Source organism: Cyprinus carpio, chromosome A3 (assembly GCF_018340385.1).
Source record: "Cyprinus carpio isolate SPL01 chromosome A3, ASM1834038v1, whole genome shotgun sequence".
In the NCBI taxonomy this organism is placed as follows: domain Eukaryota; kingdom Metazoa; phylum Chordata; class Actinopteri; order Cypriniformes; family Cyprinidae; genus Cyprinus; species Cyprinus carpio.
In genome coordinates, this window is record NC_056574.1 from 26,559,953 (window position 1) to 26,584,223 (window position 24,271).

The 24,271-nt window shown below is 36.6% G+C and overlaps 1 protein-coding gene and 2 long non-coding RNA genes across 5 annotated transcripts in view; 1 reads left to right on the forward strand and 2 right to left on the reverse strand.

The window, feature by feature from the left end:
* The window catches only part of LOC109062113 (gap junction gamma-1 protein-like), a 29,344-nt gene extending 6,227 nt beyond the window's left edge, over nt 1-23,117 (forward strand). For 2 of the 3 annotated variants that reach the window (XM_042726800.1, XM_042726803.1), the window contains exon 2: nt 17,894-23,117. In XM_042726800.1, the coding sequence (XP_042582734.1) occupies nt 17,948-19,387 (1,440 nt within the window). In that variant the 5' untranslated portion in view covers nt 17,894-17,947 and the 3' untranslated portion in view covers nt 19,388-23,117. The remainder of the gene's footprint in view (nt 1-17,893) is intronic. The other variant, XM_042726793.1, reaches the window with a different exon arrangement.
* On the reverse strand, nt 15,951-16,743 carry LOC122137806. Its single transcript, XR_006155069.1, has 2 exons — nt 16,455-16,743; nt 15,951-16,187 (listed from the first exon to the last, which is right to left on the reverse strand). It is a non-coding gene; the product is annotated as an uncharacterized LOC122137806 (long non-coding RNA).
* Nucleotides 22,873-24,191, reverse strand: LOC122137809. Its single transcript, XR_006155071.1, has 2 exons — nt 23,967-24,191; nt 22,873-23,913 (listed from the first exon to the last, which is right to left on the reverse strand). It is a non-coding gene; the product is annotated as an uncharacterized LOC122137809 (long non-coding RNA).
* Nucleotides 24,192-24,271: the final 80 nt, after the last annotated feature.

The following is a 24,271-nucleotide window of genomic DNA, read 5'->3' on the forward strand; positions in this document are numbered from 1 at the left end:
TTGGGAATGATTGTGTCCGTGGAAATGGAATTCCATTGTTTGAGTCTAATCTCAGTTTTTATTCAGACATGGTTTTCATTTACTGTGGAATCATCTGCAGGTATGGGATTCGTCCGTGGAGGAACACATATCTGCTGTGCTCGCTCTCTCAAACGCATACACAGACACTCGCACATACCTTGATCAAAGGTTTAAAGCTCAGATTTTGGAGAAATCCCCTCTTTGGCAAGTCATTGTTTCCATGGAGACTAAAATATTTCTCCTTTACTCATTCTAAGCTGTTTCTAACGTTTCTCTTCCTCTTTTCACTGCAAAAATAATTTTCTTACTCAGTATTTTTGTCTTGTTTTCAGTACAAATATCTAAATGAATTATCTTTATATCTTAGATGTATATTAAATGACAATACATTAACTTGAGATGTGAAACAAGCTGTGAAAGATACGTTCTTGAGATGTGACTCAAGAAAAAAAATCCAAATTAAGTGACTTAATGCTTAAAACAAGTTATGCCGTATGAAGTCTCGTCTCACTGGCAGACATTGTTTCTTATTTTAATTAAAACTTAATTTTTATGTTTTTTTTTTTTTTTTCAGAAAACAATAAGTAATTTTGCTTCTCAAGTAAATATGTACGCTATTTTTTATTTATGTTTTAAATGTAACATTGTTGAAACAGAAAGACTGAAATAGTATTTTCTTGAAAACATACTCCAGTAAGGTTTTTTATTTACAACTTTTAAAAATAATTTTTACAGTGTATGATTTTATATATATATATCTTTTTATGTTCGTAAGGGGAAGCAAGACAAAATACTGAGATAAAAAATAATTTTTTGCAGTGTTCTTGGAAGCTTTTGCACCTTAAAAGAGGAAGACCCAACAGGTCAAAATTACAATGTTTTTATTCATTTAACAAAGCATAAAAATGGATTTATGCAATCTGAATATCAAACAAAAGTGACAGATACTTAAGCATAAGAAGCTTTAGTTCAAGAATCATCTTTAAGACACAAATATGGAGGTTGAGATGAAGGTACAGTAGAGCACAAGAAAAAGTGTTAATGTGTCGCATAACAAGCAAATGCTGCACTAATACGCCTCAGCTCTGGATTAGCTTTAGCAGTCAAGGTGCAAGATGGCTCCCTAAATTAATGCATAAATCATGTTAATAAGAGTTAAATCTGTGGAGTCTGGATTTGGGATTTTATTTGCCCTATATCATTTACCTCACAAAAGTGTAGAGAATAGTGAGAGACTTTACTTGTAGGTGCTATTTTATGCAGTAAGTACAAAGTTGGAAAGTATCTGTAAATATTACTGTTCTACTTCAGCAGCTCTCAGTTAGCGTTCATGGCTTTGTGTTGAGGGGCTTTCCTGCAGTGCCTACTAGAAGATGATGTCACCAATAATGGTGCTGTGTGTTTTAGAGCAGTGACTACAGGTTGAGGTCAAGGCAACAGCCATGTGTAACTCTACTGTTTACATCTGTGTGAAAGATGTTTTAGGGCCAAGATGTGTATATATTAGTGTTGATGTGTAAGGACAAATATTTCCAACAACGTGTTTGGAATATGAAAGTTTTGGCCACATTTATGCACAAGGTCCAGCTGAGAATTTGTCTAATTTTTTATTTTTTTTGCGAGGCAGAATAAATTGTCAAACATAGTGCAGTCTTGCTAAATTTTCCTTCAAAGCAAAGCCGTGGCTGTGGACCCTCACTAAACCTTTACTCCAACGTGACAGAACACAACCCTGTTTAAAGCTTCAGTGCCACCTCCAGCATAGCACGTAACGTTATCATTGCTCAAAAAAAAAGTTGTTTGTACTTCGCTAGCTAGGTTCATCAGAGGTACATTTGAGATTCATGTTATTTTAAGTGTAAATTAAATCTGTTTCGGCTGACCATTTGTGCTCTGATCAACTGAGACTGTTAATAGCAGGTATAGAAAGCAAAAAAGTGAAGATAAAATGAAGATAAAAACAAAATAACAAAATCATGGGTGATAGGAAGCAAAGAGAGTGAGTATGAAATAGAGAGATAATGAGATGAGATGAGGTAATATTCGCAGTTCCCCTGAGTTAATTCACTCCCTGTGTGTGTTGATTAATTATGTGTGTATGTGTGTATTCAGCATTGTTTCCAGCATCGCTATTCAACAGCAGTGCTGCTCTACGACAAAGGAAAAAATATATTACCCACTTTGTATGTTTGCAGTCTTAAGTAGAATCTGATGAGATTTTAAGAGTAGCTCAAGAAAAAAAATCCAAAGAGGATAAGAAACACGTCTTTATTGGCTACATGCAAAAATACTGTGCTCAGATACAGTCTCATTAATAAACAAATGACTCTTTTTAGCCACTTCTTTTACTGAATCAGCCAAAAAGATCCATAAGTTATTGTTTGAGTCAGTCTAATGAATTACATATTGAATTTGTACAAAGGTTTTAGGTCAGTAATGTTTTTGAAAAGTCTCTTATGCTCACCAAGGCTGTATTGATTAGATTAAAATAACTGTTTTCTGTTGTAATATAGTTTAAAAAGTAATGTATTCCTGTGATGGTAAAGCTGGATTTTCATCATTATAACTCCAGTCTTCAGTGTCACATGATCCTTCAGAAATCATTCTGATATGCTGATTTGCTGCTCAAGAAACGTATTATTATTATCAGTGTTGAAAACAGTTATGCTGCTTAATTTGTGTGTGTGTGTGTGTGTGTGTGTGTGTGTGTAACACACTTATGATGATTTTATAGCATGTTGATTGACTGCAGCAACGTTTTCTCTGTTCTGTCTCATCAGCGCCGTTGTTGAAGAATTCATGGGCTTCTTAGGTCAGTAGCCATTGTACAGTGCAGTTCATAAATTTCCTCATTTACACTCGCAAATTAAAAGCTCAGTTAGTTTTTACAGATCATTTAAACAATGTCTGTTTACGTCATTCTGTATGCATAATACAAAGGCTTGATGTTGCAGTCAGAAAAAATAATGATCTCATCATTTAGACAGAGAACGCTCAGCTGTTGGGGTTTAATCCTGTGGGCTCTGAACACAGATACTTGGGCATCTGTAATTTGGAGATGATGGATCCTAAACATAATGTCAAATGCTTGCTTCTGTATTATTACAAGAGGATTATGTTTATTAATTATTATATTTACCATATTAATACTTTCAGACATTGTGGTCTTTCCAAGTTTGAGCCACCCGCTTGTGTACCAGTGTGTGTATGTAAGTGTTTGTGTAACCGGTAATGATTATCGCTTTGATTCTCATCAATTTAATAGCAGTCTAATAAAGACAAAAGCTCCAGAAAAGACAGCAATCAATACCATAATCTCTGTAAGTGTTTGTGTGTGTGTTGTTCTTGATGTTGCACAATCCTTTGCATTATGAACCATTTTCTCCAATACAAACACCTGTGTGTTTGTGTATATATATTTTGTACATGCATGTATTAGAATTAATATTAGATCATACCTACAAGTAACTGTTGTTCTGCCTGGCAGACAGGTGGAGCAGCAGATGATAATGGATGTCTAGAGTGAGATAGAATGATAAAGGTGAAGGTTGTAAGCAGGGTCCGAAACGAACTCTTCCTAAGTGCCAAATTTAAGTAAAAAGTGTTTTTGGCAAGGACAAACATCAGAGTGACTTTTCACAATAAGAAACGTTTCTTGAGCATCAAATCATCATAATAGAATGATTTCTGAAGGATCACACTGAAGATGCGCCATCATAGTTATAAATGACGTCAAAATAAAAATATAAATGTTTTTTTTTTTTTTTATATTTTATAATTGAATGTAACTGTTTTTACTGTATTTTTATCAAATAAAATGCAGCCTTGGTGAGCATAAAAAAATTCATTAACACTTTAGAATAGGGAACACTTATTCACTATTAATTACGACTTTTCCCCTCAATAAATTCCTAATGTGCTGCTTATTAATAGTTCGTAAGGTAGTTGTTAAGTTTAGGTATTGGGTAGGATTAGGGATGTAGAATAAGGTCATGTAGAATAAGGCATTAATATGTGCTTAATCAGTAATAATAAATGGCTAATATGCTAGTAATATGCAAGCTAATAAGCAAGAGACTAAAATAAAGTGTTACCGTGAATTTGGCCATTAAAACCATTAAAATATCTTTCAGACCCCAAACTTTTGAACAATAGTGTATATAAACCTGCTAATGACTAGTTAATTATGTTGGGTTTCACAGTGTAATGTGTGGTGGTATCATTTTGAGTGGCTTTTGTTGAAATCTCTTTTGTCTAATTTCATTCATCAATACATACTTTTTGCTGAATGCACACCTTCTGGAGATGCACTTACTCTGGTCATTCATTGTATCATCAATAGATGCCTGCCATGAAACAATAGAAAACTGGACTTGGAAAAAGTGGGAGAAGGGCTCATAATCGCAGAGTTTTGGGGAAAGTGTAGTGTCTATAATTTGATGTACACAGTCCAATTAAGAAGCTACAAGTCCAGCAAACATGCTTTGCATAACCCCCAAAAATCCAGTTTGATGGAAAAGATGGTAAAGGTGGGAGGAATAGAATGGATGAAGTTAACAATGACACACAGGCACAGATGAATAAGGGAAGAGAGACAGAGCCGAGAGAAAGAAGGGATTGGGGGTAGGGCTGCTAGGGAGATTAATCCCATTCACCCTTTTAGATTGACACATGCATAGTGTACATAAACAGTCCGTGATAATTTCTCAACAGTTTTCTGTTTTAACATAAAGCATTTTTTATGTGTATGATGTTTTTGAGGGTTGTAGATGTAAAATTCTGGCCTTTTCTGTGTACTGTGCATGAATGTGAGCAGTGTGTATTGTGGATGTAAATAGCTGTAGCGTGTGTGTATTCAGAGCAGTCTGTCTCTCTTCCCTCAAGTCATTTACAATCTCTGCATGGTTTGATGAATATGCTCCAGTGTTTGTGTGTGTTTATATAGATACATAAAAGAGCTAGAGCGAGGTTTGGTTTGACCTCTGTTTTAAATATACACGGATATCTTCGTCCATGCTCTGTCTGCTCTGTGCTTAAAAATGACATCTCTGCAGGCCACTTGTTTTTTCATCAGTGTACATTACCATTCATAGAAATGCTGGGCAACATTATTATTGAATTCATTTATAAAAATGCTCCTCTGGAGCACTTGTGCTGGCATTCTTCTCCTGCCTCTGGATTGCCTCTGTCACCTCACTGCTGTCTTACAAATGGACTCAGCAGCTGCATGACAGAGCTTCAAAAAACTGCCTGGATCGAGGGTGTGTGTGTGTGTGTGTGTTTTCTGTTAAATAATGTGAATTATGCCATTTAAATCTTCTGCTTGAAATAGCTCAGCTGTAAAGAGCACACTGCCTAATCTCCAAAAACAAAAAAAACAAACAACAAACCAAACTTCAAAGTTTAATAATTTTTAAACCACAAAACCACAACTGCCCCTCCCATCACCCATCAGCATTATTCGTAATCGTCTTTTTTGTTTGTTTGTTTGTTTTTTGTTTGTTTTTTGTAACTGTAAACATCTTTAAGGTCACTTTTTACGTTTAATTCATCCTTGCTGAATAAAATGATTTCTTCTTAAACCTAACTTTTGAAGGGTAGTGTACACTGACTTAAAACTGATAAATCAGAAATAGGAAAATACTGGAAATGTAGGAACTATGTCATATTTACATTTCAGTGGCATAACATCAGGGATTATGAAATAAATAATAAATAATGAATAAATTGCTAAACAATAAAAATTAGTGCTGTCACTAATGATTATATTGGTAATCAAGTAATCAGACGATTAATTGAGTCATCGGATAATTTTTTGTGGTAATAAAAATAGACCTAAGTAAATAATAGACAGAGATAGGCCTAAGTCATTTAAAATGACTTAAAATACATATATAATAGCAATGAGGCAATAATAATTTGTTAAAATAAAATATCAGAAGCAAAAGTATATGGTTTTATTGAACAAAACAGTTAAAATACATAATGTAATAAAACAATATAATCATAACTTATGTACATTGTGTATTATATCAAATGCCTGCAGTGGATGCCAATGAGGATTACACTTTACAGTGCAATCTAATCCTTGTTTAATATTGACTAAACAACATTTAATTAAAATGTCCACCTAATCTTTAATATTTAGCCACTTTATAACAGAAATGCAAAGCCACTGTCATTTTTTGAGCAAGGACATGAACATCAAATAATGCAAACTCGAGGGTTTAAAATTTTATTTTGAAGTTGCGATGCATAGTTAGCATATTTAGAAAGATGAAGCATTCTCCTGTTGGCATAGGTTTATAAATCATTTACCGTATAAATCTGATAGAATGGTGCACATTGTTGCCAGATGAATGTTATAAGCAAGACTCACAGAATATATAAAGATGGAGTTTGTAATGTAACCTACACGCATATAAATAAAGTGCATAGTAAACCTGCAGTGCATATATTCATTTAATTGAATCGCAGCCTTTGTGAATTCACAATAGCACTGTGCTTTATTATTATTATTTTTTTAATGGTTTTAATATTTCGTACAGCCTTACAAGCGGTCTAATAATGCTTTTCATGGATTCTCGTCCGTGAAATGTGCCACTTCCGGTATTTTGCCAGTTAATTGACAGGAGGAATTGTGACACCCCTAATAAAAATATATGTTTTTGCAAAGATTAGTATTGGTTAATTTAAGATAATACAAAAGTTCATTTTTGTTACTTTTTGGAAAGAAATATTAACAGTCCTTGGCATAAATTAAGTCGGATATAATGTTTCTTGCACACTAAATGAGTCAGTTGTTAACTCAAACCATGATTCAGACCAGTGAAACTCATGAGTTTGATTCAGACAGATTTATGAACCAAACTCATTAAAAAGAACTGGCCTCAGAACCACATGTGTGTTTGTCATGCACTTAGCCAGAATAATGTGAAAGACGGTTGTGTTGATTTCTTTTTATCACTTTGTGGCGCCGTCTTTCGCTGATGGTACAACCTCTGTCTCTGTGGGTTCTCAACACAGCTTTATGCCCTATGTGTGATTTGCATCCAGCATCTCTTTCCAGGTAACAACACTCCATTCACATAGTTGTGCAATGATACATTGTACACTTTCAGCTTCCCCCAGAGCTTCAGCAGGACATGCCAGTCTGTCTGTTTAATTAACAGTGTCTCTTAGGGGATTCTGCATATTAGACATACAACAGCGGAACGTAAAACACACCATACATGTGTAAACGCTGGTGTGTATGTGTGTGTATGACTTTGCAAAACTCCTGTAGGGGATCGCTAATCACTTTACCCCAACATTAGGTAAAACCGAGCAGATGTTCTCACACAAAAAATTCTTGAATTATCCTTAATGAGAACTTCCACTGCAACACCACTTCTTATTTGCGGCCCTCACTTAACCCTTGTGCTTTGCTGAAAATACTAGACCTAATTTGGTGTTCCCGGTCAAAAATGACCGGCCTTTTAAAAATAACCAAATCTTGGATTCAATCTGGGGGAAGTCGTGGCCTAGTGGTAAGAGAGTTTGACTCCTAACCCTAAGGTTGTGGGTTTGAGCCTTGGGCCGGCAATACCACGACTGAGGTGCCCTCGAGCAAGGCACTAAACCCTCAGCTTCTCTCTGGGCACCGCAGCATAAATGGCTGCCCACTGCTCCGGGTGTGTGTTCACGGTGTGTGTGTGTGTGTGTGTGTGTGTTCACTGCTGTGTGTGTGCACTTTAGATGAGTTAAATGCAGAGCACGAATTCTGAGTATGGGTCACCATAACTACACCAACCACACTCAACTTTCACTACCCTTTTTGTCAGCTTGTTTTTTAATTTAACACAGGTTTTGTATCTCTCTTTGGAACTGATTGATTGTAGGCCTCATTAATCATTGAGCTTATGCACCTCAGTTTTTGAGTGAAAAAGCCTTATTTGTGGATAATTTCACTCAAAAACTGAGGTGCATAAACTTAGATCAATAAGTCCTATGATCAATCAGTTCCAGTATTTGGTAATAACTATAGCATACAAAAAAAAAATTGTACGCTGGTCAAACACCCTGTATATAAACAGATATTAAAAAAAGGAATTATGACATAAAAAGTCAAATTTTTTATTTTATTCTGCTGCAGAAACAATCTTTTATAGAGTCACTACATTTATGGGAATATTTGCTATAAGTGGGACTCTAAATGTGGACCACACAGCCTTAAGCATCAGAGAATGTGTATCCTCTTCGACACTCGTTCTTCTCTTCATCTTTTTTCTCTTAATTTTGTGCATTTTACCCTCCTGCCATTCCTCTTTATCTCACCTTTCCAGCATGCCTACCCCTCCCTTTCACACTTGTGCTCAATATATCTCTCCTTTCATTCTCTCACTCTTTCTCCCTTTAACACATTTATAATTCCATCTCCTATATGTGTATTTTTGCCTAAAAGCCTATGTAATCAAAGCTGTCAGGGTGTCAGTATGAAAAACGGTCTTCCTTGGAGAAAAATGCATTTAGCTGACTCAAGCAGTGCAATTTATATGGTATTTTCATGATGTAATCAACAGCTATGTTTCCCCTGAAGGTGTTTTGATTAATCTTCTAGCTTCAATGTGGAGGTGCCTGCTACAGTCAACATGTACCTAATATCTCACCTTATTTCCTAGTGGTTAAATGTAAAGAACGTTTTCTGTGAAGGGTTACAATTTACTTCTTTAAAGTCATCAATAAATGTTGAGATGACATCTTTGACTTTCTAACCATCATTTTTTTGATGAATTTCTAAAAGTTTGAAACTGACTGTGGTGTATGACAAAAAATATTGTTTGCACGCATCTGTGTGTTAGAGAGAGAGCAAGAAAAGGGAGAAAGAGAGAGTGTGTGTGTGTGTGTTTACTCCTGAGTATAAAGGCCTCAGTGTACTTAGGGCGAAATCGATGAACGAAAGGGTTAATGTGATTTGGAAATAAATCTGGTTTTTTGGGCCTGAATATCTCAGTGTTCTTGAATACATTTTTGGGACAATTTTGAATTTAATGCACAATACAGTCATTTTGGGCGAAAGTTGCATTGGGTGGGAACTTAAAGGGATAGTTCACCCAAAAATGAAAATTTGCTGTTTATTTACTCGCCCTCAGGTCATCTTAAAATCATCTTTACTGTTCTACTGAAGAAAAAAGTTACATACATCATGTATGACCTGACAAGATTTTCATTGTTGAGTGAACTATCCCTTTAAAGGAGAAATATTATGCCCCTTTTTACAATATGTAATATAAGTCTCTGTTTAACACATAATTTTAAATATAACTATCAGCACAAAAAACTAAAAAATACATTTATTATACCATTATCAAAAAACCCATCCACATTTAAAAAACAAACACGCTCTCTTACAGCTCATGCATCATAAAATGCAAATTAGCTGCTGCTCCCCGCCCCCTTTCTCCAGAATAGAGCTGTGCCGTTACAGCTCGGACCTGCTAAAAACATCTGTTTTGGTTCTGATTATCATGTTTATTGTGCTGAAATCATGCATTTCAAACCCTATGAGTTAAAACTTCTGATATACGGTTTTCTGAGAGCACACATCCGAAGCACATGGACAGAAGGCGGCTGTCACAGCATGTGAGTACTTAACTAAGTTCTCTTTCACCCAGAAGTTTACGTTAAAAACACACGAGTTGCAAAAACAGTCGGTTATGTAAACTGCAGTTAGTATGTTTTGCTCAAACTTTCACCATGGCATTAGAGCTGGTACACCATTGTTTAATGTAATCATTAAATTAATATTTGATGATTGAATACACTGATGGTCTATAATTAGGCACTAAAGTTTTAACATACTGCCTCTAATTTAGCTGCAAGATGCTTTATATGATTAACTGCTGTGTGCTGTGGGTTTTATCAGGGATTATAGACATAATAGGTAGTGCATGGTAATGAGCTCTAGCAGTAACCTCCAGCTGTTTTTTATGTCCCTTTAATAAGCACACCGTTCTAGCAAGCAACCACAACAAATGCTGGTAATTATTTGTAGCTTCTTAAAAGTCAGGTGATTTTATATTTAAGATATGACACAATGTTAGGATTTACAATGAATATATTTGTTTTCCTTCTGTAGGAAGAATATAAGGCTTTCCCTCAGATTAATTTCAATTCATGATATAATCGCAAAATAAATGCCTCATTTATCTCATATCATAACAGCAAGCATTTTAATCTTATACACCTCCCAATTTGTTCTTCACAGCACTGTCTGCCTTCTTAACACTAATTAAATATCTGCCCTCCCACCACTAATTAAAAAGTGTTAGGTACACAGGCGGGTGCTGGGATGCCTGGGGAGGCAGAGGTATGACAACCTCTCCCTCTCTCTCTTAGTTATGTATTTAGCAGGGTTTATGTGTGAGTAACTGCATATTCATGACACTTACAAATGCCTCAAGCTGTGCTCCAACACATTATGTTTCCAGTCTAGTACACCTCCCTATACATACATAATCATATGCAAAGTATTTCCCCCTGATAAGCATGCATTGTATATTCAAGACTAATCTGAACTGGATTCAGCCACTGCTCTCGTCATCTGTCAAAATAACATATATGCTAAAGGTTCACCTTGGACGATTGAACACAAAATTAAGGCTTTTACATTGTGTTCAAGTGCTTAGTAGGCTGTATAATTAAATTTACAGCTGACTCAAACAGACGCATATCAGATACATATCTCTAGGCAACTGGACTCAGCTGTCTGCATACAAATGTACTGGTGTACATTACTTGCGGTGTGAAGAAATAAAGTTAATAAGTTATGAACCGACATTCTCCTAGACTGTGTCCGAAATCGTCCCCTATACCCTTGAATAGGGTACTATTCAAGGGGACAGACATTTGTAGTGGTGTCCAAAACCATAGAGGACATTATCGAGTGCACTCATTTATCTCATAATGCACCATTATAACGAGTGTACAACCGATGTACACTCAACGGCTTGAGAATGCCCATAATGCACGGTGAAGGTCGTGCTGAATGAATTCCTGCATATCACCTGAAGATGCCGCCTGCTTGATCATGTGAGTACAGAGTAATATCATAAAGGTATTAATTTATTTTTTAATTGATTATTAAATAGTTTAATTAAGATTTTTACATGCTAGTTTCCTTGACAGAGTTCAGGATAAATCTTTTTATTACTACTGGTGCTGCCAGTTTGCTAAGTTTCAAATGAATATTAAACAGCAAGCACAACTATGCAAAAACGGCAGCCGGTCCGGTGCACTCAGTGTCTGAATTCAGTCGTTTTCACTCACTTCTGTATTAGTGGACTAATAGTGAATGAGGGTATGGGGTAATTTTGAACACAGCAGCTATTGGCCTATTGTTTAAAAACAGCCGATAATCAGGACATATCCTGTCAATTAAAATATGGTAAAAACAGACTGCAACTCGTGTGAAGAAAATGTCTCTTATGTATAGGAAGTTAAGGTGATAACACATTAGCACACCTCCGATCCAGTATTGCAAAGAGCTTTGTCACTTCTTATAGTTCAAGTCTTAGCTCTCAAATTCTATGCATTTTATCACAACATTTAAACAATAAATGTAGTTTTGATGCTCTTACATGTTGCATGACAAATTTTATAAAGTTATATCTCGAAATAAACATGCATGAACATGAAGAAATATATGGTATAACTTGCTGAAATCTTTCATGTCTCATGTAATCACTCAGTCAATGTTTCAACCACAGCATAACGTCAGTAAAACAGCTTGTGAACAATGTCACATAAAGATGCATTTACCTCAGGAAAGTTATCTAGTGTTCACAGTTCGTTAGTTCACTATAAAACTCTAGAGGGCAGCTTATTTACTGTTAATTATATATGTACGATGGAATAAATCTGTCATGAAGTCAATTTTTATAAAAACTACCTTATGAGCAATTAAATTGTACATAAACAGTTTTTATTTGAGTGTGATTTATTATATCTGAAAATAAATAGCAGTTCAATAATAGTTTGGGCTCTGTAGTTAATTTTAAAATATCATAATAATGTACCAAATGAGAGGGTTCCCTGTATAGTTTACAGCATTAGTTGGGAGAGATTTTTTTTTTTCAAATCTAAGATCTTTATTGTCCAGGATAAAATGAAGATAGCGCAGGCCATTATCAGATTTTGTCATAAATTAATTAATCACATTTCATATGTACTTAACAGAGAAATCTTTCACATCGATTCCCAAGCCATAATCTACAGCAAACAACTGATTTCCGTAACAAATCATTTTTAATGGGAAAATGCTTTCATTGCACATACCAGCACAAGAACGCCTCTCTCTCTCTCTCCAAACTAATGTAGTCACATTAAATGATTGTTTCCTTATCGCACTTGGGGAATGTGTGTAGAATTTTAATGAGATTTTTCCCTCTAACTGTCTGTGGAAGAAGCTGTGAAATCCTGGGACTGTAATCTCGCCTCACTCTTTACTGTGAGAGAAACACATAAAGAAAGAGTGGGGAGAGATAAGAACGAGGGAGAAAACAGGGTATGGATAAGAATGTGAGCACTGGAGATCGCTGGAAGCTCTAATTTAAGCCATGACCAAAGATGGGCAGATGAATACAAGAGCAAACATTAAGAAGTTCCGAAAGTGCAAGAGAGAGAGGGGCTTTAGAGAGGAAGTGGAGGGGGTAGGCGATAAGGTTATGGGAGAGATATTGTTTACTCACTTATCTGTGACAAGTGTGTATGTCTTTGTTTGTGTGTGTGTGTGTGGAGGAGGGAGCTTGTGGAAATCTTCTGGTTTCTTGTTACAGGCTGAACATCAACCCTGATTTTGGCTTTCCACTCTTGTTCTCCCCTCATCATCGTCTGTTCCCCTGCCATCAGGGATATTAACCCACCCAGCCTCCCACATAAAAACCATAACACCCCCCAAACCACAACCCCCTCTGACCCAGTTTTTGGGGTAAAGGGCTATTGTGCGCTTTTCTGAGAGTCTCTCCCTTGCTCATTCTTCATGGTGACACACGCTTTGTGCGCGCATACAGTATGTGTGTGTAGGTCTCTGGTGTTGCTGTAAGGTCAGTGGTCTCTGATCTCCAGGGCGCTCTTCAAAATAGAAGAAAGGAGGAGGATACAGAAATGAGAAGAGGAAAAGCAGGCAGGGAAAGACAATGTTGAGTATGTGTGAGTACAACTTTCACAGCATGTGCTTGTGTGACTTAACAGGCAAATACGTCAGTGCTGTTTGACCTGAATTGGCTTCAAGTATTTATGTGAACTGGATGGGACCTTATGTGTCTCCGTAGACATGGCATTTGTTATATTATGTGACACTGTTCGCTGTGAACCACTGAATCCCAGGCAGGGGATTCATTTTGCTTTTCCAAACCTATAAAACAGCATTGTTAAAATTGGTGTTTTAATAATATAAGGGCTTTCAAAGGATTATTTTTTGTTTGTTTGTTTATATATTAATTTATTTATGAGTGAACTATTTATGTTATAAATACAAATGAAAATGCTAAATGATATCCATTATATATGTTTCATCAAACATTAAACCAGAATCAAACAGCCAAACCTATAAAACAATATTATTAACATTTTCAGTTTTAGTAATATTGGGGCTGTAAAAGGATTTGTTTGTTTGTGAACTAATCCTGTAAAAATACAAATGAAAATTCTAAATGATATTCACTATATTATGCAACAAACGATTATCGATTAATCTAATGGTTATTAGTTCGATTAGCCAACTTTTGCAATTAGTTGCAAATATTGAGCTATACACATTCTAACAAATATATAAAATAAGGTAATCACTTCAGCTTTTGAAATTCATATTAAGAGTATGTAATTAAAATGATTATACAATTTCTGGTCTGGCTGTCAAACTGCATTATTGCAGGCCCTTATGTTAGGTCAGTGGTTCCCAGTCCTGGTCCTAGAGAACCCGCAACATTGCACATTTTAGATATCTCCATAATCAAACAAACCTGATTCAACTCAATTAGTAACAACTCCAAGACCTCAAATGTGTGTCATATAAGAGAGACATCAAAAACATGCAGCATTGGGGGTTCTTCAGGTCCAGGATTGGGAACCACTGCATTAGGTCATATGAGATCAAACGACTATTTGACAACAATATTTGTCGACGTTGTCAATTGTTGACTAATCATTTCAGCCCTAAATGAAAGGAGTAACGTTACATTTCTGGTTTAATATTTGTGAAGGGGTGCTTACTAATGGAGCTCTTGAAGACTCTTGGAGAAAAGGTTGGGACACACTGCTGTAATCAAATGAGATGGCAGACAGAGAGAGAGGAGTGTGGATGCATGGATGAAGGGTGTAGATTGACTTTGACATGGTCACAGGGGCATTTTGCTGAATCTGTAAAGTTATTATATTAAACATATTATATTAAATTTTATAATATGTGACCCTGAACCACAAAACCAGTCATAAGGGTCAATTTTTTGAAATTGAGATTTATACATCATCTGAAAGCTGAATAAGCTTTCCATTGATGTATGGTTTGTTAGGATAAGACAATATTTGACTGAGATACAACTATTTGAAAATTCTGTGATCGGAGGGTGCAAAAAAAATCTAAATATTGAGAAAATCGCCTTTAAAGTTGTCCAAATGAAGTCCTTAGCAATGCATATTACTAATCAAAAATTAAGTTTTGATATATTTACGGTAGGACATTTACAAAATATCTTCATGGAACATGATCTTCACTTAATATCCTAATGATTTTTGGCATAAAAGAAAAATCAATAATTTTGACCCATACAACGTATTTTTGGCTATTGCTACAAATATACCCCAGCGACTTGAGACTTGTTTTGTGGTCCAGGGTCACATATTACAATTGAAAGGATCCATTTTCAGCAAAAATTTTCAGCAGCCATTCATGGTTTTCAGTCATGTGACCGGCTCAAAGACCAGGCGGGCAAAACACCCATAGAACTGCAGCACAAGTCTGTCAAGTTTCTATCTGTTCCAATCCAAAAATATTGGAACACATGGAATATTTCAGTCACTTAAAACAGTGATATTAAAAAATCAAATTCAGTTCACACCTTATTGATGGTGCATGTTTATACAGGCAAGCAGATGAGCACGGAATATGAACTAAATGGTTAAATGTGCTAAATGGTTAAGTGTTTTCTTCATAATGGTTTTCTATGGGAAAACAATTAATATTAAACTTTGCGCATTGCGTTTTTATTTTGGGTTCATCTGCTTGCCTGTATAAACATGCACCATCAATAAGGTGTGAACTGAATTTGGCCTTAAAATATCACTTCTTACTACATTAACTGCATTTACTACTTACTGCAATCCTCATAAAAATAACTGGCAGTCAGTGGAGGAAAGCCTTGTTTTGTCCTCCATGTAAGGCTGTGACGTCATGTGCAAATTATGAATTACTCCAGTCTTCAATTTTACATGATCCTTCAGAAATCTATATGCTGATTTGCTGCTCAAGAAACATTATTATCAATGATTAAAATAGTTGTGCTGCTTAGTATTTTTGTGAAATTCAAAAAAATATTTTATTTGGAATAGAAGTCTTTTGTAACATTGCAAATGTCTTTGCTTACACTTTTAAAAAACAAAAAACAACCTTGCTAAACAAAAACATTTGTGATGTAAAAAAAAAAAAAAAAAAAAAAAAAGCTTACGGACCCCAAAAGTCTGAAATGAAATAGATTGAAATATATCTGGTGATGATTATTATTCATTATGTAGTGTGTACAGTAGCTCTTATGAGTTGTGTTAAAATGTAATTGAGTATTTAATTTTATCTGTCTTCTGTGATGTTGCTAATTGTTTTGTTTTTGCATTAAATAATTCTTATCTCTCATTAAGTAATGTTATGAATTAATTAAAGCATAACAGATTTTTTTTGCTTTTTTTTTTTTTTTTTTTTTTACTTGGCATGAAACCAAAAGGGTCGTCTTGCCCTGGAGAGTAACGTTCTAAGTCTTATGTTCCTCACCCCTAGTTCCTCTACCAGCATAATGAGACACAGATTAAAGGTGAAGGGCTAGTACACGAGCGCATGCCCACTGCTGAGATCCTCTAATGGGCAGGAGCAACAGGAAAGCCTTGGACCCTCTGGGCCTGTTGAGCTGGATAACGGTGACCTTTGAGAAGAAATAAATAAATAATTCTATTCTGTTCTCACAAACATGCATACTATATACTTGGGCACATAATATAGATATTAGATATGAGACATTATGATATTATATGTCTTCCTTGTCTTTGCTAAGATGTTGCTTAATATGGTCATAACAATCAATACCTGGTTTATTGAAAGAAGAAATACAAAGCATTCATTTAAAAGAAAAAAGAAAAAGCAAAGCAAAATAAGAACAAGCAGAGAAAAGCCAGAGAGGTCACACACTCACCCGCTCACTACAGCTGTTCTCCCTCAGGGAAGATTTGTGTGGTTCAGGCTCACTGCTCAAGGTAATTGTGTCTGCGTATGTGTGTGTGAAAGAGAGAGTTCCGTTCATTGAGTCTATTAACACTAGGTTGACCTTTTATCGAGCAATATATCTAGCAGAATACACAATGAACTATATATGTGACCCTGAACCACAAAACCAGTCTTAAGTGTCAATTTTTCAAAATTGAGATTTATACATCATCTGGAAGCTGAATAAATAAGCTTCCCATTGATGTATGGTTTGTTAGGATCGGACAATATTTGGTCGAGATACAACTATTTGAACATCTGGAATCTGAGGGTGCAAAAAAATCTAAATATTGAGAAAATCGCTTTTAAAGTTGTCCAAATGAAGTCCTTAGCAATGTATATTACTAATCAAAAATTAAGTTTTGATATATTTACGGTAAGAAATTTACAAAAATCTTCATGGAACATGATCTTTACTTAATATCCTAATGATATTTGGCATAAAAGAAAAATCTATAATTTTGACCCATACAATGTATTTTTGGCTATTTATATACCCCAGCGACTTAAGACTGGTTTTGTGGTCCAGGGTCACATATAGATGTAAGTTTTTCTTTCTAATTTTGGATATAAAATTATTGGATATTTAATAAAGCTAATTTCCTTTATTTCCTTCATTTGTTCATCTTTGTTGTCAACGTTCACAAAGTAATTTTTTAAAAACACTTTAGTTTTATACACTTTAATTTAATAACACTGTTAAAAATAATCTTCAGCAAATCTTAAAATGCAAATGTATATTTCATACTGTATACTTTAATGCTGTGAGGCCTGAAATGTAGTGTTTAAAAACTTATTTTAGTTTTAGTATTTTAGTTGATTTTAGTTTTTAATATTTTATTTAGAAAAGTAGTAATTGTAATAGTGGCCATTTATTGGTTTTCATCCATAAAATAAAAATAATTATCGGCACATCCTTACAGTGTTCAAAGAAGCCTGTTACCTTTTTTTTCTTTCAGGTTTTAAGTAGTCTTTGATTCATATTTCTCATCATGCATATACAGATATCTAATTCAAAAATGACAGAGCTGAATATCCAGAACTATGTTTCGATAACATGTCAAATCATCACTAAAATGACAATGAAAAATCAGTAATTGACAATGGTTGTATCATACATTTTTCCTTCATAGCTTAATAGCTAAAAGTTCTGGCTCGTTTGACTGGCTATTTTAACTGAAAGATGGGACTTTCATTCCTATGTCTACCATATTGAGACACTTTTATGAAAAGTCACATATAAGTTTTATAAAGTGTCAATATACATAAAAAACTGCACTGAAAATATTATAATTATGCTTCACATACTATATGTAATTGTTTTAAGGTATGACATTTTAATTTGATAAACTCTGTGTTTGTCCACAGAGTCTGTGAGCTGTGCAGTGTGGGACGCTGTCTGCCCCGTTGTCATCAGACGTCATGAGCTGGAGCTTCCTGACACGTCTGCTGGAGGAGATCCAGCACCACTCCACATCGGTGGGGAAACTCTGGCTCACTGCGCTAGTTGTCTTCCGCATCGTACTGACTGCAGTGGGTGGCGAATCCATATACTATGATGAGCAGAGTAAGTTTGTCTGCAACTCAGGCCAGCCAGGATGTGAGAACGTCTGCTACGATGCCTTCGCGCCACTCTCGCACGTGCGATTCTGGGTCTTTCAGATCATCCTGTCCGCCATGCCCTCTCTGCTCTATATGGGCTACGCGGCCAATAAGATCTCCCACAACGAGGAATTGCGGGGCGGCACGGGGGCCGTGGCTCCAGCTGCAAGTGACTCAGCAGGGGGCGGATACACTCAGCGCAGACCGAGAAAGATGTACTTTGGTGCACGGCAGCACCGGCCAGGACATGAGGATGGGGAAGAGGAACGCGAGGACGACCCCATGATCTACGAAGTGCCTGAGATAGACAACACACGTCGTGAGTTGGTGCCACCGCGACCCAAACCCAAAGTGCGCCATGATGGACGCCGGCGTATACGAGACGATGGTCTGATGCGAGTGTATGTGCTACAGCTGCTGACGCGCTCCGCATTGGAGGCGGGTTTTCTGGCGGGACAGTACCTGTTGTACGGCTTTCGTGTGGAACCAATCTTTGTGTGCTCGGATAAACCCTGCCCACACCATGTGGACTGCTTCATATCACGCCCCACCGAAAAGACCATCTTCCTCCGAATCATGTACGGTGTCAGCTGCCTTTGCCTGCTGCTAAACCTATGGGAAATGATTCACCTTGGAGTGGGAACTCTCCGTGACGCACTGCGCAAACGAAACGAATCAACCACCGATGATGAGTACCAGCTCGGCTTGCTTGCGGGAGGGGGTGTGTCTGTCGGAGTAGGTGGGCCTTCACTCAGCGAGGGGGAACCAGGAGGCGGAGTTGTGGGCAGCGTACGAGAAGCAGACTATGTTGGTTATCCCTTCTCCTGGAACACCCCTTCTGCGCCACCAGGTTACAACATTGTGGTGAAGCCCGAGACAATGCCGTACACAGACCTGAGCAATGCCAAGATGGCGTGCAAGCAGAACCGTGCCAACATTGCACAGGAGGAGCAGCAGCAGTACGGCTCCAATGAGGATAACTTCCCATCTGCAGGTGAGGCGAGACCGCCTCCCATCAACAAAGATGTGATACAGTTAGAGGCAGCGATTCAAGCCTATACCTTGCAGCACCATGCTAGCAATAACCACGATGAGATAAACCACACCAATGACATAGACGAGAAGCCTCAGAGTAACATCACCACAGCACCACAGAAGGAGCGAAAGCAATGGTCCAAACATGGAAAATCTGGGAGCGCTGGAAGCAGCAGCAGCAGCAGCAGCAAGTCAGGAGAAGGAAAACCATCTGTCTGGATCTGACATTTGCACACACACCTGACCTTACACTGAGTGGTGCACACTATCATCCAATTCTGCAAGTTTTTTTTAGACAAAAAATGTCCTGTGCATCCCACAGATTACAAAGACTGCACATAAACGATTGGAAAAATCCTGTATATCTTTTTGAAGTGCTTTCAGTGCCTTAAAAAAACTCCAAGAATGAGATGGATTTTTTTCTTACCATTTTTTGATCTTCCTGAAATAATCTTGTGCACTCAAGATTATGTTGAGCTCTGAGAACATTCCCTCATAATCCAGAAAATACCCATCCGTTTTCAAAGTTGGAACTATTCAGTGAGTTGAGAAAGTCTTCCTATCGGATTCTTCTGGGAGAGTGATGACACTACAATCCGATTCCAAACCAGCTGTCTTCCTTTTTCAAGTGTTAAACAATAACTTTTGCATCACAATGCCAAGCTATAACAATGCAATAATACACCAGTGCTGTGGTGGTACACTATGGTCTTCCAGACCCAGCAAACAGTCGCATGAAATAAGCTGTAAATCTACATTTACAAACACACAAACACATCTAGTGCAATTTTTTTTCATAGCTATGGGTGTTTGAGGAAGCAGTACAGTGTCTTTCAGTTGTAGAGATTCTCATAGTTTTGAGATCTCTGTAGTATTTCTAGCCACCAAGACTTAGGATATTGCGTTGATGGATCCACTTCCTACTCTGTTCTTGTACTATCCCCTGCTGGTGAAGAAAGCATCTGCAGTCTAGTCTTATCAGCCATATAAATATGTACAGGGTTCCCACGGTCCTGGAAATAACATGGAGTTTTAAAAGTGTGATTTCCAGACCTGAAAAAAGAGGAAATTAATAACAAATAAAAATAAAAAACGAAAGTAAATAAATTTCAGTGCTCACTTTTCTTGCTTATTTCTTTAGATAGAAATTACTCTTTGTGAGTTCAGTCGTTATGAAATTATAAAAAACTTTATCCAGTAATTGAATGATGAATCAGTAAGTTAAGAGGAAAATCATGGAAATTCATTGCTCATACAGTGTGGGAATCCTGTATTTTTAGGTGCATGTGACTGAATTGTCACTGTGTATAGTTGCTGTTGCTCTAGTGAACATGTATTTATGGGAACATCCTCTGGTTCTAACAGACTTGATAAAGCCAAACCAAGTAGCAGGTCTAACTTGGTTCAAATGGAGGTCGAGTTTTTAACAGTGACACTCTTCAGATCATGCAATGTAGATATCTAAGTTACACACAAACAGCTTCACACACACTGTTTCATACACACTGTGTGAAAAGTCTTCCATTCTCTCTTACTGCCACATTCCAACTTGTGAGACGTTTGCCTTTATGTAGGATGTTTCAATTTGTGACAATTGCCATGGGAGACCAAATACTGTTTGTCACAAAGACATCGAGCTACTATGCAGTCATGCGGACTGAGGAAAACACGCCATAGAACACCATTGTGTGTGCCTGCGTGTGTGCGCTTGCGTGTAGCTGAGGACGAGGCAGCGGAGGAATGATTGCATGAGTGCATGTGACTAATATTTGATTAATGAATTAAAGAAAAGAAAAAACCCTTTACATATCAGCATTTCAGCAGCATTTATTGACGCTGAAGATTGTGGCATTAGATTTGTGGTTTCTAAACGAGACTTGACTTGTTTGTATTTTTAAACATCAGTTTGGTTTCTTTTTTATTAGCTTTTTTAAGACATGGAATTCTATTCAACAGTGCCCATATGATTTACGACAAAATAGGTTTTGTAGGATTTTTTTATCATTTTGTTGCCTTTAAAAGTAGCAAAACAAACTATGTGATGTAGTCAACCAGTTCAAATACATTTCCCAGTGTGTTTTTTTTCATAGTCATAATCGAATACGATTTTGCATGGGAGGGAAAATAGGAATGTTTTTTGGGGAATTTCCAAGGCGCTCTTTCCAATGGAAAACTCTAAACAAAAAGGATTCTGCTATGTGACTACTTTGACCTTTTCTGTGTGGATGTGTGTTGGAGTTTGTAACAGCTGTATATCGGAGCACTCCAGATGGAGTGAGTATAAGAGACCCCTCTGCTCCACATCTGAGCACCACTGCGTGTGTTTACATTTATTGTGCGAGCGTTTGCGGAGTTGGGGTTAGCCGAGGCGATCCTCAAGAAAAACCTCTCTTGTACTTTTGTCAGCTGTCTGAGAAAGAAACTGAAGAAGTAAGCTACTTTACTTCAGAGTTTGACACAGCTTTGAAAGCAAGTCTTCTCAGCAAGCCACAGTGAAGTCTGATGGCACTCTTACTGACGGGCGTTTGTGAATGTTTAAGCATGCGTTTCTATTTATTGCCCTTTCCTGGTTATCATCAGGCCACTTTAAATGTGTTTAATATGACCTTTGTTTGTCCTGACTGGTATGTGTTTCTATAAATGTTTTCACTGTGTTTGAAAATGAGGGAGAACATTTTTTTTTTAATGTGCCAAGCTGGATTGTCCAGCGATGTACAGTTATTTCCAATTTTGGAGAACCCTCTCTTTGGATTTGGAAATGCATGTTCAGAGCTATTTTGTTAATAAAATGAAATAAATGGGAATGCTGTGTGTCTAAGAGAGAATATGAATATTTGGCATTTAAAGGCACCTGTGTCAACTGTTTCTTTGTTCATCAAAGGAAAGATTTTTATGTTTTGTGAAGGAGTCAGCCTGTTTTTGACAGATGTGTTTGCCACGTTTGTTGCTCTAACTCATGTCCAAAACATCAACTGTTTCTTGGAATTGGTCTGAGCAGGTTTACTCTCAGAATGCATTCCATAAGGCATCAGATTGGCTCATGAACTATAAACAGACCAAGAGAGAAAAAAAAAACAATAGTGTAAAATGTTATTCCCAATGGGAATGTCTTTCCCTTAAAAGGGTGTAACACAGATGCAGAAAAAATGGATCGCTGGGCCAACATGAGCAGAATCCCCCGAGTGTGTATAGAACAGCTTGCAGAACGTTTCAAAATGTATCCATTCTCTAAACCGCTTATCCTCTGTAAGGTCGCAGAATTGACAGCAAATTGAAATCACAGAGAAAAGAGCACAAGGCTCAGGATGAGAGCTAATATTGGAAAAAGGAAGAAGGTGGGAGACGGTATCGCACCTTTGTTCAAACAGATATATGTTTCATAGTTGTAGACAAGGGGCTCCCAACCACATTCCTTGTCAGACAAAGGAGAGCTGCAAAATGTGCAGTGTTGGGGGGTGCTCCAGGGATGTGGCTGGGAACCACTGTTGTAGACAGTCATAACAGCAAGTATCTGCTTGATTTGGCCAAAGCATCGTTTATACATAAATTTGATGTTTAGTTTTGTGATATTTACACACAAGATTTAATTCAAGGAATTATTTTGGCATATTTAGCAACACTTCCCATACAGTGAGCTGACTTAAAATTAAAATTTACTCGCCTATTCGCCTTTCTTGTATTTCAGGGTGAGTAAATGATGACAATTTCCATTTTTGGGTGAACTGTCACTTTAAGGGGTCAGGACACAGATCCAAATATAATAGGGATGGTTGACCTCAAGATATCTTTCTTCTGTGGAACACAGAATTTATATTTATATTTAACAATTTTAAAAAGTTTTGACCATATAGTTAAGGTCAATGGGGTCCAGTGCTCTGTTGACCCTATGACTTTCATTATAAGGACAACAGCTCTTCTTTTGTGTTCTACAGAATAAACAAAGTCATACAGGTTTGGAAATACAAGAGTGAGCATAACAGAATTTTAATTTTCAGATGAACGATCCCTTTAAATAATTAATTAGTGATTATTTTTGTGCATTTACGTGTATTCATTTAAAAAATGATAAAAAGTCAATTTATCAGCAGCAAACAGTATTAACCGTATTAACAAAACTACTTGTTTTCATGAAAATGTATAGTTCTTTTGAGGCAACATTTTCTTAAACAGATGTATTTTGTGTCTCTGTGTTTATAGTTTATAGTTGTTTTGCAAAGACAGCTCATCAGTGACTCTATCTTTATCACTAACTGTACAAACTTTTCCAAAAGAATGGGCTTCCACTTCTTTCTCGTCCGTTGTAGTGTGATGGTACATTTTTATATATTACGGGCCCACTCGTCAACACCTACTTTTATTCACACGCAGAGGAATTTCAGATGGCACAAACTGCCAAGCTGTTCTATCATAACAAGCTCCAGTGAGAACAAGTGACCGCAAAAAGCCTTTCTACTGGCCAACTCACTGTCATCAGTCTATCCCTGAATGTCTCGATGTTTATGCCCCCTCAAATGGAAAGACTCAGAAGGGGTGTACTTTGTACAATATTTTGACAGAAGCAAATTAAGACTGGAACAAATTAATCTAATAATTAGGATTTTAAAGACATATGTGCTGAAGATTAAAAGGAATATTTCAGCCAGAAATGAAAATTTACTCATGTCTAAATTCATGTTTTGGTATTCATTTTTTCTTTTTAATAGAGTACCATTTACTCCTTTTTTTATAATTATAATGAAAGGGGACTGGAGCTTTCAGAGAACTAAATTCACAATAAAAGTACAATTAAAGTAGTCAATATGACTCATGCATTATATTATATCTTCATAAGTCTTAGCTTTGAGTGACAAAATGCAATTTAAGCTGTTATTCACTGAAACCTTCCCCTCCAGTGAGCTTTTAATCACTGAAAATGTATCATTTACTCCTGACATCTGAGCCGCTGAAGACATTTGCTTGAAGTGTTTTACATTTGTTTTTTAAGGGAATGTGCCCCCGATCTACATAAATGTGTCTATGTTCACGCAAATCATTCGTGATGCAGCTTCACCAACAGAAAAAGTGAGTATAAGGTTTCTTAATGAATCTTTGCAAATCGCCTTTCCTAAT